The 15,950-nt window shown below is 45.5% G+C and overlaps 1 protein-coding gene across 8 annotated transcripts in view; it reads right to left on the reverse strand.

The window, feature by feature from the left end:
- LOC139059131 (probable maltase-glucoamylase 2) overlaps positions 1 to 15,950 on the reverse strand; it is a 113,636-nt gene that overhangs the window by 79,677 nt on the left and 18,009 nt on the right. For all 8 annotated transcript variants that reach the window (XM_070537081.1, XM_070537079.1, XM_070537078.1 and 5 more), the window contains one exon: positions 5,499 to 5,648. In XM_070537081.1, coding sequence (XP_070393182.1) covers positions 5,499 to 5,648 — 150 coding nt within the window. The remainder of the gene's footprint in view (positions 1 to 5,498; positions 5,649 to 15,950) is intronic.

The raw sequence follows: 15,950 nt of genomic DNA on the forward strand, positions 1-15,950 counted from the left end.
AGAGGTGCACACAAAAGACTACCAGCGGGGAATGACGTATGCCATATTTCTCTTAACGTCTCAGGTAAGCATATCAGGTTTTGTTCCGAGTTTACAAACTGCGCGTACTCAGCCCTTCGGGTATGGCTACATTTTGCGCAACGTTTCTCTTGGTAGTTCACAGACGTTTCTTAGGCATGCGTGCGCGTATGTATGCGAATATACTACTTGCAGACGGAAGCCTCAGGAGAGCATCTGAAATTATAGCAAATCTGTACTGCCAGGGGAGAAACACCGTTCTTAACGACTCTAGTGTCGAGTGGCCTGTCGCATCGAAAAATCCCTAGAATATCAAGTACTGCGTAAATTGAAGTGCAGATACATAACGATACATAACTAGCACCAGTGTGACTGTCGCTGGCAGGTCGTCGGAAAGACAGCTTGTGTATTCTGAAGGTTTACTAGCGCTTCAGATATATTACCGCGAATAATAAAAGCGATACAACGCTGTATGGTAGTGTCAGGCAATGTGGTAGCACAGATATTTTCGTAGCGGTAAAACGGCTGCATGCACAAGCGTACAGACTCAGCGCTTTCAAAGCGCTGAAACAGAACAAATTTCATGTGCATTTGACTGTAAGTAGAAGACACATGAGCTCACAATCTAAGCCTATATATAATGTATTATTTTTTACGTAATTTTTTTTCATGGTTGTAAACATTTAAAAGCATGAATTTGCTGCAGCATTTATATAGTAAATCCTAGTAGGCTTTACAAAACCTGGCTGTGTTATGTGGTGAATTTGTAATATTGCTTCTGGATTTACTATATTGAGTCCGGTGTTTTATGAAAAAATTTCTCCGTTCATTTGTGGTTTTATGTTAGTCAGTATATTTGCCAAACAGAATGAGTCTTGGCTATTTTAATGTGCATACAACTATTTTAAGTATATGCAGCTGTAGTTGGCTTAGTCGCTGCAGCGTATCTTGTAAAATTAGAAGGCTATTTAATATTTTACTGTTTCCGTGAAGAAGTACCTTTTTCCTTGTACCAAGAAACGCTCACAGCATTTAATGAAATGAAGTGTGGTGTATTTTTCTACTGACTTAATAAAGGAAATTGCGCCTGCCATTTATCAGAGATTAGTTTACCTTCTTGTACAAAACAATGCGTTATGTCCACGGCTACTGCTGTTCTCCTGTGTATTTTTATAATTTTGTAATGTATGTTATTTTAGGTATTCAAGAAATGGCAACAGCCAGAAGTTGCCATCTTATCTAACACGTTACGGGTGAGACAAATCGTAGCAGGCACTGTCGCATATCTCATTAGCATATGATGCTATTTGTGTTAATTTATGTGTGCACTTTCCACTCTTTGTTCATTGTAGTATTATTGTGCAAAGGGTAATAGTTTTAAATTGAGACAGAGTAATCGCCCAAAGGGGAGACATGGCTGCAGGAGACAACACATACCAGCTTCCTTTGTCCGTATCTCAATGTTGCGCAGTTACTCTGTCGTTATCTACCAACAAGCCCAAGTTCCTCGTCAGCTACATTTACTAATGATCCGTTATTGCAATTTCATTGACATAACATTGAAAGTACACAGGTACACAAGAAGACGGAGACTTGAAATGATGAAGGGCCATAGAACAAGGAGCATCGCTGGAGCCAATGTTTCGACAAAGAGAACGATAACTTTCTTCTCAAAACGTTGGCTAAAGTACATTTTCTTGTTTTATCACTATTTACGGTAAAAAGAAAGCATTATTGCTCTTGCTGAAATATTGTGCATTATGGAATAAAAATTAGCAAGGTGAAATATCAGGAAAGTCAAAATTCTGGTATATTCAAATGCTAGAGCGAAAGCCAGAAAAACAAGATGTAGAGAACCACATTGTTATTTTTCACTGCCCAGTTTGGCCAGCTTCATTCCGAGCTTGCACTTTGTTGCATTAATGACCACTGGAATTCGTTAATTGAATTAGCTTGGTGATGTACTTATATTAAAAGATATTGAACTTGCAATAATGCAGCTTAAAATAATGCATGTAAAAAAATTTACAATGACATTTTAAGGTGGCAGGCCTGCAACTGACTAGCAGATCACTTCATGGTATGAGCCGATGTTCCAACCGAGCTTCCATGCACAATTCGGTTGCACATTTTTTTTTTCATTGCTTGGATTTTTATAAACATAACTACTGTTTCTTTTTTTATTGGTTCTAGTTGTGTCGTAGGACCTGTTTGTCCTTATTTGTATTGGTAGCCATGTTACACAGACAGCTCAATGTTTATTGTAAATCGTGACATGGGTAGGACTAAAAACATTTGTGCAAATTCGTTCCAGGTACACTCTGGCGGCTCCTACCCCTGCATCCTACCACCACCCTGTCCTGACTACGTTCACTAGGGAGTCCGCAGCCTTAGTGATGATGCCAAGCAGGCTGACAGCCGACAGAAAGATTAAGGTAAATACCTGTAATTAGGCGGCGTCTTTTTGAGTGAAGTGGCTTGTAGCCGAAACTTCGAAGCAGTTTAGATTCCCTGCTATCTGTGCAGGGAAGCTCAAGCCCAAGCATTTTGCCTTAGCCACCAGGAAGCTATGTGTATTAGACGAAACGCGATGCACATTTTCAAAATACAAGAGACCATTTGTATGATTCTTTTTCTTGCGTAACACAAAAACTATTTTGATAAAGCTTTACCACTTTAAGAGCAATACAATGTACTCTCATACATAGCATTTGGCATAAATTTACTAAGCTGCCTTAATGGCAAGTAGGCCGACAAACGTACACCAAAACTGACGTCTTTTCAAAGTTCATCATCATCTCTGGCACTGTTGCATAATGCATCTTTCTGAAACCAGTTCTTGCCCACAGCACAAGTCCTAAACACGTGGATTACATAAATTTGCAGCTTTTGCTGTAGGTCACCTCTGTAAAAATAAAGTTAATAGGCCATTTTGTCCATTTTTAATCAGCTGTAGTAAAGGGAGCAGTGGCTAATAAGCAGTTTTTGGTGAAAGGCCTCTCTTAATTATCCTTAGAAATTTGGCCCTCCTAATGAACGAACCAATTTGTTGGCTATGCCATTTATGATGTATAGTTTGGTGCTTTACACAAATTTTGCCATAGTGTTTATGGCAGCAAAATTTTTTTTGCTTTAAGTATTGCTTGAAATTGAGATTTGTTCTATATTGATCGAACCATCCATGGTTCCATGGATGGATGATCCATTGGCACGCGGAGTGGCGCGAGACAATAGGGCGCTGAACCAAGCGCTCCACACTGCGAGGAAGTCGCCCAATCTCATGACAAATAAATGGTTTCTCTCTCTCTCTCTCTCTCTCTCTCTCTCTCTATATATATATATATATATATATATGTATATATATATATATATATATATATATATATATATATATGCATATACCTGAGAATTCACTTTCCGACTTCATTTTTTGTGTATATCAACGCTTTGTGGTTCAAATAGTGTGTTTGCAAACGCCATATTTTAGACACGCATTTGCGTTTGTTTGCGACGATCATCATGAAATTTGTTCCCCTATTTTCTTCTTTTTTCATGTAAGTATATTGGATACGTTGGACAAGCAAAGGTATATGAACTGCACTCGCGGTATAAATTGTGATCTGCTGATGAGCCGCGCCCCAACTTAAAGTCAAGAAATCGCTTCATCTGCACATTTACTTCACTTTGTGTATATGCTTGCACCCCTAACCACTTTTTTCTGATATATATATATGAACCTGAAGAAAGGAATCCGATGCGCGCGATTTTTCTTAGTCATAAATACCCAACAAACAATCACACCTACAACCGAAGACGAGAAATTAAGCGGCGTACCTTATAAAATAAAGAACTGATACGTAAGTGGAACGTGGATGAAAAAAACTGACCGCAGGTGGCATACGAGCCTACGTCTTCGCACGATGCATGCGGTGCTCTTCCCATTTCAGCTACCGCAGCGCTGTTTTGCCATTCACTTTCGGGGGTACTTAAGTTTCTGTACTAAAACTAACCCTGTGAGTGTTGCCAGCGCCACCACTAACAGCTTCGATGGCGATTACGGAACATCCTTTCTGCTGCAGGCGTAACGTCTACGTGAACGTTTGGGTGAATGAAACCGATCAAAAAACACAAGCTACCCCAAGGCATCAAAGCTGCCGGATTCGAGACTCTCGCTAAAGAATGCGCGAGAAGAAAGGACACTGAGTGGCCCATTTTATATTGCTCATATCAGAAAACGCCAAAAAAACGATTGCACCAAGGACAGCATAAGAGAACTGAACTGCCGTTCGTAATCGAAAAAGAAAATGATAAATAAATGGAAATGAAACTGGATGAAAAAACAACAGGCCGCAGTTGGGATAGTCCCTTTAGATAAATATCAACGCCCCTGATAGTGGTGGGGAAAACGGCACCACGGCAACTGAACTGGTAAGAGCATAGCCCGTGTAATGGGAACACGTGGGTTTGTATCCCGATTGCGGCCAAATGCTTTTCCGACCACTTTCATTTCCAATTACTTTTGATTTCGTGATTTCAACCAAGCATTGCTGTCGATTTCCCTTATCCTGTCCTCGGTGACATTGTTGTGTGTTACTTATGATATATATATATATATATATATATATATATATATATATATATATGCAAAAGTCACTCAACTCTAGCGCGGATTTCTCGTAAAATGCGCACAGAAGCACCTTCTGCTTGGCTCGATATTTGATGTGCCTCTTGTTGGCTATAATGTTGTGGTGCGCTGATTTCGCTTTGCACTCAAAGTGCCTTGTCAAACAAGATGATAGCGGAGCCTGTGAACGCAGTCGTAGAACAACGCATTTCAATAATTTGTTTTTGTATAACACAAAACTTACAACAATTATCTCCTCTATAGACTTGAGAATCAGCATGGTCACAGGATGGCCAGCCACAGGACAATACTTAAGGGATTAAAATAAGTTCAAGGGAGCCTGATGTCTGTGAAACCCAATGCCGAAAGATACGGCTCATCAGCGGTTGAAGTCATGGCAACACTTTGTTCTTAAGATGAAAGCAGTACTATAAATAGTAATTTCCTCCCCAGGGCTGCGGCCATCGACAGCGAGGAGCATTACTGTAAGGTTCTCCGATGTGTACAAAGTGTGCAGAAGAAAAACCGTTTTGCTTCATTACCACAGGGATTTTCTTCATCAGAGACAATGACAGCCAATATACAGCCCATGGCACCACGCACATTTAGTGGGTGCACATCATGTAGCATTATGACATTGCTACACGCGACCATGATTTGTTCCGATAACTAAGAAAGTTCCTGGGAGAGTACCACTTCATTAGCCACAATGGAGCTTAGCAAGGCTGCACGATGGTGGCTCGGACGCAAATACACTATTTTCTTGCTGCTAGCATTCGCCAAAGCAAAAAAAGAATTGCAGTTTTGTCCGAAAAGTGAGGCATTGATTGCACTGACAGCACTGCAGAATACGCACCTGAATAGATCGTCCCAGGTAGCATCGGTAAGTCCAGGATGGTGTAGTCACAAAACGTGGGTCTAGGCACCACTTGACTCATCACCTCAGAACGTCTGACTCCGTCAAATTGAGTTGGAGACAGCAAGTGGCACACCAACAAAGGCTTCTCTGAAAAAAAAAAAACATTCAAATAGCGGCGAGATGAATTTGATTCTCTGTAATTCGTCAGAGTGGACAACTTGCAATGGCGAATGAAAAACAAATGAGTCCCCACCCCCTCATCCCATCCAAAAAAAATACTAGATACCGTTTCAATTTACAGCCAGCGTCAGCGTACATGAAACAGTGACGACGGTATAGCTAGCAAAGCATTGTCAATGACGGTAGATCCATCCTGTTTGGATAAGAAAAATTATGGCAGACCTAACGCACCTTGTTGCTATCTACATACAGCGAAACTTTGTATAAATGCGTATAAAGGGCTTATCTGTACTCCATTCAAGGGTTTTACGAGCTTCAAACACGATTTGATTATCAGGCACGTGGTGGTGGGGGCCTTCGTATTAATTTTGAACACCAGGGGGATCTTTAACGTGCCCCTATTGCAAGGGCATTTTTGCATTTGGCCCCCATCAAAATGCGGCCACCGCGGCCGGGATTTGATAGCACGACCCCGTGCTTAGCAGCGCAGCACCGCAACCGGTAAGCCCCCGCTGCGGGTCTTGCGTAAAGAGGGATGAAACTCGTATTACCTCTCGTGGTATTGCAATATCGTTGGAAGGTCATGCCAAAGGTTTTTGCCCAAACAACACCATTCACGTTACAAGCTGGACAAATACACGCCCTTCTTATTTATTTATTTATTTATTTATTTATTTATTTATTTATTTATTTATTTATTTATTTATTTATTTATTTATTTATTTATTTATTTATTTATTTATTTATTTATTTATTATACCCTTAGGGCACACAATTCACTAGAAAGTTGGGGGGGTTGTATAATACCCACAAGAAAAGTATACAAATTAGGGCAGAGGAATACAACTACCAGATAAATGAACCTGCGATAAAGATTGTTACTCGCACAACTTAAATGTTGTTTTAGACCAGCAAATACAACTAAAAAAAAGAAAAGCAACGTCTGAATGGGACAGATATGAGAAGACAAAAAAATATTCACATCATGCCGTCGAATGACCTGCTGAAAAAATTAGTGTCTGTATGGCTGTCTAAAGGGGCAGGTATGTGGTTGCAGTCATGGCATGCTTTAATAACAAAGGACTGGAAATAAGGGACAATGCGGTCTCCTCGGATTCACGTGCTTTCGCGCTCCCATGTTACGCAATGTGACTAACGCGGCGACCATTCCAAAGACTGACTGCATGTTGGGACGATAGAAGTGTAGGGTTGGTTGTGCCCTAAAGGTTAGAGCATCGGGCTACGTGCTGTAAGAGTTGGGGCTGGGCATGTCAAAAGGGGTAGACAGACCCATGCCGTCCTCCGATTTATTCACGCTAAGGATGTTGTTGAAGCGAGGAACATTTTCTTATCGAGAAGGAGTACTGGGTTTATTTACAGTATCTACATGAAGAGTGGAGAACATTACATCTCATCAGTCTTGCATGGCTAAAGTGGAGCATATTGAGAAGCCGAAAACGTCCGTTTAAGTCCTCTCCGTGCTCCCCAGATTCCGAGGCCATTTAACTCTGCCGTTCGATTGAAGCATCCGAAGTCGTCAAAGATCCGCTTTGGGGAGAGGTTTCCACAATCACTCGCGCACCTTTTTTCAGTAAGCACACTGAATGCAGGGGAGTTCGTAGGCAGGGATTCTGACGCTTGATTGAAACTAGCGTGTCTTGGTTCCTGGGATAAATCAGCACTTAGCTGGAGAGCCCGTAAAACGACCACAGCGGTTACCGGAGTCGGCGAGCAAATGCCGTACAGCACCCTTTTCCCGGAGTTTCTTGCTCCGAGCGTCTCTGACGGCGACAGTGAACCAAAGAAACAATACTCGATCCACGAAGCGTGTCTCGCTTTGCTGTCGCAACAGCCCTGTGTGAGGGAGGCGCATTGTTAGGTTCACGGCGCGATTCATCGCAGTGGTGCAGGTGAGACTAGAAAGCCACTACCCTCGCTGGCCGATCGTAACAGGGCCTGGGTACCGAATTTCAATTCCATCATCGGATGCGTAATAAAGTGATATTTTTTTAAGTCTGAGCTATTTTGGATGAGAACAGCACCACAAAACAGCGGTTAGAAAAGTCTGGGAGTGCTCACAGGAATGCTCGGCTCTAAAAATAATTGTCAAGACGTATTCTTTTGTGGAGGTAGCGCTTCTGGAATTCACTGCTGCGTGCTAGCAAAAGACAAATCAAGCCGAAAAATTCAGCCGCATGCAGTAGTTATGGCCTGCAGATCGCCATTGCAGTACTCGTCTCGTTCCAGATTCCGCCATGGGGGTGACAAGCAATTCACCGCCATTCTAACTCTGATTCTTGTAAGGCACCGTACAAGTTAGCACAGTTTGCTTTGACATCTTCTAGCAAGCAGCGAGAATGACGTGAAAGGTGCCGATTTAGTGTAACCTCACTTGCGCTTGTTAGGACATAGATGATCATTAAAACACAAAGACAGGAGAGCTCCTTGATCGTTCGTCTCTCATCGTTATGCGGTATGTTCGTCTATGCATCAACACGTGCGCTGCGGTTCAATCGATAATGGCGAACTAACTAGCCCACCAATACGTGCTGGGCTATCTTCAAATGTGTGTAATGAGAATGATAAGAGTGCATTATTGTAATGTTGAAACAATTATTGGCCATTCATTAGAATGAGCCTTCCTTTGTATATTGCAATGTTGTGTAGTTTCACACTTTCTTCCACACTTACTGCTTTCTCTTTCATATGGTATTGAATATAGAACGAGTATGCGGTCTAAATTTGGGTTATGCGTAAAGGCCATGTCATTCTTCTGCTGTTTACTACCGTTTGCGATGTCACTAATATTTTTCGTTTTTTAACGCAAGTATTTGCATCTGGATTTGTATGCATAGGTTTATGTGTGCATGAAAAATTATTCTTCATTTTTTTTTAATTCCTGTAAGAGGCTTCCGCTGTGGCCAAACAAGGGGCCCGCCGACTCTGTCGTGCTTCTCAGAGCAGTAGCTTATAATATGCGGTGGCTCTTTCCTTGTTATCATTTCAATTATCTGTTTATTTGTAATGAACTTACATTCTATTGAACATTCCTGCTCGCCGCACGCCTGTACACTAATTACCGCCCGAAGTTCTATGTCTGCGCATATATATCACTAGGGGGAGGCTATGTCGTCACTGCAATGTTGCCGTCTCGCATCGGAAAATTATGGATATTCTAACTAGCCGGCTTTCTCTGAGAGCATGCAGCGGGTCACAACGATTACTGCCAGCGCTAAGAATACGCAATGCTATTGTTGAATGCGATAAACAATTACAGTAATGACACGGCGGAAAAAAATTGTGTGTCAGAATTTAGACACTGCAGTTGAATTTCACCCGCGACAAGTTAGAAGCTACAGTGCCACAGAATGTTGTCACCTAGTATGACGCAACATTTTGTTAGCGACCTATATTTGTTTTTCCTTTCCGGTGACTCTGTACGACAAAAAAAAAAGAAGAATGCTAAGACTGGTTACATGTGGGTTTGCGACAATTGTTATAGTTGCTTTGGTGAAATCTTTTCGCTTAGGTATTCATCTGCATGCCGTTGTCCACTTTGTAATTTCTGCAGCATTCCTGTTGAGACGAGATTGCTGTGGTACATCTCATTTTATACTGATGATGTTGTATCGAGTGTGTCGTTGTTGTTGTTTCCTGTGACGTATGTGGCTCCTAGCCGACATGGGGGAATGGCCGAAAAGAAATGAATGCTCGGAGCGCAGCGGTGCATTTCGTACTAAAGGATCATCAGCGCATGAAAGAAAAGGATGAGGACGGTGACCCACACAACATCAAAGGTGCTGCATGAGCTTTTCCATAAAGGGAAGACACGATGCCGGGTTGTGGAAGCCACTGAGAGATTTTATGTGTATCGGAAATTGTATTGACGTGTTTTTACCCTTCGCGTCATCGGCCACTTTTGGCCCCAGGTTTTGGTCATGCCACCGCCTAATTTTATGGAAATGGGGCATATAGTGCTTTCGCTATAAAATGATGAGCAAGTCCCTTTGTTAAGGTGGATGACATGCGCATATTTGTAACTAAAGATAAATACGTGAGACAGAATATTGAAGACATGTAGGAACGTGTTGATTGTATTGATCATTGGTTATTTTGACGATAGGCAAGCGCACGCATTTATTTTTACACATCCGTGCTCATTCTTGTCTACAGTCGTTATATTCAGTCGTGTTTTCATTTCGTGACATACTGAGGCAAAGAATTTGAGACCGAAGTTACTGCACCGACTGGCAGTAAGCCAGTGCCATCAGCGCATAAGAAGAGGGGGGGGGGGGGGAGGGGGGGAAGTATGGTAAGGCTGGCATGATTCGCAGAAGCGGAGCCAGCTGTGGAAGAAGACGATGACGACGAACGCGTGAGCGGGGCCACAAGCCATTGCTGATTACGATACCTTTTCTCACACAGATTGGTTGACGGACTCAAAAAAAGTGTGGGATCCCATCCATAAACAGCTTCGCCTTAAGAAGAATCTCTATGCTGTATATCTCCAGTTTTAAGTCGCTCTTTCATCAATGTTTACTCACGAATTGCCCTTATTAAACAAATACAATTATTGAAGGCTGGACTGCTCAAACCTTGCAAAAAACCTTGCAGCAGAGAGTATAGGAACTACAGATTTTGTGAAGGCAGCCCCAGTCAATAGAATCAACTCCCGCGCTAGGTTTAAGCCCTCGTGTACTGCGTAAGGCCGCAAGCCACGGATCGATGGAAGAAATGCGTAAAGTAAATGAATGTTGCCTGCGTAATTTTGTAAGTTGTTTTTTCTAAGGCATTTGAATTAGTGGTAAGTGCTCTATGGCGTACATATCTGCTCCACGCAACAAAGGTACATGGCGTATATGGTTATACAGTATAAGGTTATCTGTGCAGAAAGTACAGTATTATAAGAATAAAAAATTTATGAAGACGCCTTTACTTTAGCAAATCTATAGCAGTTTATTTTAGCAGTGCTTTATCAGCTTACATTAGCATTACTTAAGCAATTTAACTTCGCGTTCGATGCCACCTCACATGCAGTATAATGAGTTTACTGAGCGCAACTAATTTCTCAACCACTATGCATATAGGCTCAATAAAATCCATTTTGTTAGGTTCGCCTTGAAAAAATTCGCATGTATCACAAGAAGTTTTACAGTTCTTGTTACCCTGTCATCCATTGATTTGATTGACCTTCCAGAACCAGTTGTGTCTACCAAAGATAACGGACGATTCTAACACCTGAAGCAATATTTTGTTTTCAAAGAATTTTGTGCACCTGTCTTTTGTAACTTCACCTATGTATACATCGAGTGTTCATAGGAATCAAATCACCTCTAGGTTTTGAAGACTCACTGGAGTTTTGTGTTCAAAAGCTTCAGTAGTTCATTTTTTTTCTAACTCGCTGCGTTTTTGTACCCAGCCTTTTGTTTATTGTGTAATATGATGATTTATTATAAGGCAATAGGCACAGTCTAGTTGCACTGGCAGTACACGAACGCTGATCGCTCGCACAGCAGACACAAGAACGCCTTCTTCGTCTTCCTCTTCACTACAATTGCCCCCGGGAGAGCCATTCTGGCGACTTACGGCTTAGGTAGGATGAGGGGGTCACAGTACGGCTTAAGTCTGTATACATGAACCGTGTCACACCCGCGATGCCTAAGTTCGGGTGAAGTCGTCACAGGTTCTAGAACGTGTGTGACAGCGGAGGTACGGTCTTTGACGCGGTAGGGGCCATCATATCTTGCAAGGAGTTTAATTGAAAGGCCAGGGCTGTGAGGCAGGACCCACAACCAAACGAGGGAACCAGTCGGGAAAACTGGTGTAAGCGCGCCACTGTCACGCCGCAGCTTTTGACGACCTTGAGTAGCGGTCATAAGGGTTCGCGCGAGCTGCCTACAGTCCTCGGCATATTTGGCGGCTTTAGACACAGGCGTGCATTCGGAAGCGTCGAGTCGGTATGGGAGCAGTGTGTCCATAGTAAACGAGGGCTCTCGTCCATACAGCAGAAAAAAGGGTGAAAAGCCAGTGGTAGCTTGTGTGGCCGTATCATAGGCATACGTGATGTACGGCGAAATGGCGCCCCACTTTCTGTGGTCCGAGGCGACGTACATAGTCAACACGTCACCGAGTGTGCGCTTGAACCTCTCTGTCAAGCCGTTCGTTTGCGGCTGGTAGGCTGTAGACTTGTAGTGAACGATGCTGCATGCAGCGAGAAGGGCTTGGATTACTTCCGACAAGCAGACACGTACCCTGTCGCTGAGCAGTTCGGTGGTGCGCCAAGTCGAAGAACGAAATTGCGCAAGCTGAAAAACGCAACTTCGGGCTCAGAGGCTGCCGGGAGTGCGGCGGTCTCGTCGTAGCCCGTCAAGTGGTCGACACCTACAATTATCCATCGGTTACCCGAGGAGCTGCAGGGAAGTGGCCCATATAGGTCTACGCTGACGCGATCGAAGGGCTGAGCCGGGAAGGGCTGCGACTATAGCTGACCAGGACAGCGCTGTGGAATTTTACGCAGTTGGCACGCTCTGCAAGCGCGTGCGTACTGGCGCACGAAGTGATACATGCCGTGCCAATAGAAACGCTGCCTTACCCGAGTATACGTTTTCAGAACACCGGCGCGAACACCTGCGCGAACGGCGCGAACAGGAGCCATTTGCGACCATCAGGCAAATAATTTCTGCGGTAAAGCAGGTTGTCGCGTATAGTAAAGCAAGTGCCTTGGCGACGAAGTGTTCGAGAAGAGGGTGTGGCGGATGGGTCGTGATGGAAATTCAGCATAGTTGAAAGCAGGGGATCCTTACGCTGCTCGTCCGGCATATCACTGACGTCGGAGGCAGACATGGATGCAAAGAATGGAGGCACTGAAGCCACAGCAGGAGGCAGCGGTGATCGGGAAAGCGCATCGGCGTCAGAGTACTTTGTGCCCGATCGGTACACAAAGCGGATGTGCCCGCTCGCGCTATCGAGGTGCTCCTCGCCCTAGGCGACCTGAAGAATGCTTCAACGAAGACAGCCAGCAAAGGGAATGGTGGTCGGTGACAGTGTCAAAATGGCGACCATATAGGTATGGACGAAAATTGACGAGAGCCCAAATAATGGCCAAGCACGCGTTTTCTGTTACTGAGTAGTTGGCTTCTGCCTTCTTTAAAGTATGGCTCGCATACGCGACGACGTACTCGTCATAGCCGTCTTTCCGTTGTGCGAGGACTGCACCAAGTCCGATGCCGCTGGCGTCCGTATGTACCTCTGTAGGCGCTCTGCAATCGTAGTTTCGAATAATCTGTGGCGTAGTATGTAGGTGACGTAGTTGCTCGAAGGCTTTGTCACAGGAAGTTGACCACGCGTTGATGCCGTTGGTAGCGGTAAGCAAATTGGTCAGTGGTGCGATTATAGTCGCAAAATTGGGCACAAAACCCCGAAAGTAAGAGCAATAAAGCTGCGGAGCCCCTTAAGAGTAGTGGGCACTGGAAACTCTGCGCCCGCGCGAAGCTTGGCTGGGTCAGGAAGCACAACGTCCTTCGATACAATGTGACCCAATATTGTTAACATGCGAGCAGCAATACGGCACCTTTTGGTGTCAAGTTGGAGGCCAGCAAAGGTGAGGCAGGTCGGTATCTCGCGCAAGCGAACAAGGTGCGTCGGGAAATCTGGCGAAAACACCACGATATCATGAAGGTAGCACAGACATGCTTACCACTTGTAGCTGCGAAGGATGAAGTCCATCATACGCTCGAAAGTAGCGGGCGCGTCGCAGAGCCTGAATGGCGTTACGGTAAATTCGTACAAGCCATCGGGCGTGACAAAAGCTGTCTTTGAGAGTCATCTTCTGCCATCGGGAGTTGCCAATAGCTGGAGCGAAGATACAAAGATTAGAAGTACTCCGCGCCTTGTAAGGAGTCGAGGGCGTCGTCTCTTCGAGGCGGCGGATAGACATCTTTACGAGTGATCTGACTGAGTCGACGGTAATCCAAATAGAAGCGTGTTGACCCGCTCTTCTTGCGTACAAATACTACAGGAGACGCCGAAGGACTGTGGGACCGGCGAATGACGCCACGGTGTAGCATGTCGTCGACCTGCTCATTAATGATCTGTCGCTCGGCTGCCGACACGAGGTATGGTCGCTGGCGTAAAGGAGGATGGGAACCAGTGTGGACGCTGCGAATGACGGTCGCCATCCGCCCCAGAGATGGTTGTTCACAATCAAACGACGAGCGAAAATGCTGAAGAAGCGCAAGGAATTGCTGGTGATACTGCGGCGGCAGGTCAGCTTCGACGACAGATTCAAGAACGCCTGATGACGACGACGACAATGATGATGATGACGTGCACAGCACGGAGAAGTGAGGGCGTCGAGTTCATAACAGGCCGCGTCGTCGGAAGCATCGTGAATGTGAAGCGTGCCTAGGGGCTGAGCATGACCTAGTGGATCGTCGCGCAGTACCGTCACAGGATAGTGAGAGGGGTTACACACAAGCATTGCGTATAATTCAGATACAGTCGTGAGGACGGCAAATGGGAGAGGTAGGGCCTTGCCACGTAGAACAATAGGCGACGGTGTAAAAAGTATTGTAGCGTTTGGCGTGGTGGAGCGCGAGGTGGATACAAGCACGCACATTTCGGGTGGTATGTCTGTATCGGACACAATAGTGAGTTTGGAAGTTTTTTCTTCAGAGGGGTCAAGCAGCGAGACATCGGCAAGCGGGAAAAGCGCCACTTCGGCCCGGGCACAGTCGATGATGGCACGATGGTGAGACAAGAAGTCCCAGCCGAGGATGATGTCATGTGAACATGTAGACGACACGAGAAATTCAACAACATAGACAATGCCGTCGATGACCGCCCTTGCAGCACATTGAGCAAGCGGCACTATATGCTGCGCCGTCGCAGTGCTTAGAAGCATACCAGACAACGGCGTTGTGACATTGTAGAGGTTACGACAAAGCTTTTCGTCGATGACAGGAACTGCAGCCCCAGCACCAATAAGCCCAATTGCCGCGGTTCCTTCGAACAAAGCGTCCAATAAATTGCGTGGCGACTTGCAGGCTTTGTAGAAGTCGCGAAGCTTGCAGTTCGTGCCAGCTGAGCTGCAGCAGCCAGTTTCCCTCGCTCAGTGACCGAGGGCGACGTAAGGGGAAAAGTGAGCGACGATGTTTTGATGGCGAGCGATGGGTGCCGACAGGGCGTAGAGAAGGTGGCGAGAACTCTGGGTCGGGAAGCATCGCATGCCCGGTAGTATCGTGGGAATAAGCTTATCCAGGTGTTGCGAGAGCAGCCCTAGCAGCAGAAGCGCGCAACGTGGCCAGCGACACCGTAAGCGAAGCATACGGGTCGGTTGTCGCGTGTGCACCAAGGAGTCTGAACTGGGCGTCGAGACGGAAAAAAGGGGAACGCTGGTGGAGGTGCAGCTTGAAGTCGCATTGGCGCTAGAAACGCGAGTTTAGGCGACGCAGGCTGCGTGGCGACTTCGGCATAGGTCAGAGGTGCAGCCACGCGTGGGCAGGGTTGAACTAAAGGTAAAGACGCAGCAAGTTCTTCGCGAATTTCCCGCCCAATTGGAGCAGCCAGAGATGTGTGAGGCTGAGAAGGTCCATCGTTCAGAGGCAGCATAGACAGTTGGCGCGCCACCTCCTCACAAATTAAATCCTTAATCTCAACAGAGAGCGACGCTGCTGGCGTGGAGTTGGAGCGAAGTGTGAGGCCCGAGACAGAGTCGCCATGTGCGACAGCGCTGCGAGCAAGGACCCTTTGTCGACGCAGCTCATCGAACCTCTGGCAAAGAGTGACGACAGCTGCGACAGAAGTAGAGTTTCGCGCCAGGAGCATTTGAAATGCGTCGCCCTCGATGCCTTGAGGATGTGCTTCACCTTGTCCTCTTCAGTCATGGTGGAATCAACACGGGCGCAAATATCCACGACATCCTATATGTAACTGCTGTAAGTCTCACCGGGCTGTTGAGCACGCTGGCGTAGGCGCTGTTCAGCACGGAGTTTTCGCAAGGCTGGGCGGCAGAAGGCATCCGCCAATGCTGTTTTGAAAGCGGATCAGGTTTGCTGTGCCCGTTCATGATTGTGGAACCAGAGGTTCGCAACGTCAGCAAGATTGAACATGACGCTTCGTAGCTTCGTCGGGTGATACTACTTGTTGTGATCACTGAAGTGCTCGTAGGTGGAGATCCAATCTTCTACGTCAATCTCACCTGATCCGAAAAAAACAGGAGGTCCGTGCTGCCGCTGCACGGCGCCGCACATGACAGGAGCGGCAGACGCT

The sequence above is a fragment of the Dermacentor albipictus genome, chromosome 4 (genome assembly GCF_038994185.2).
Source record: "Dermacentor albipictus isolate Rhodes 1998 colony chromosome 4, USDA_Dalb.pri_finalv2, whole genome shotgun sequence".
NCBI classification, from domain to species: Eukaryota; Metazoa; Arthropoda; class Arachnida; order Ixodida; family Ixodidae; genus Dermacentor; species Dermacentor albipictus.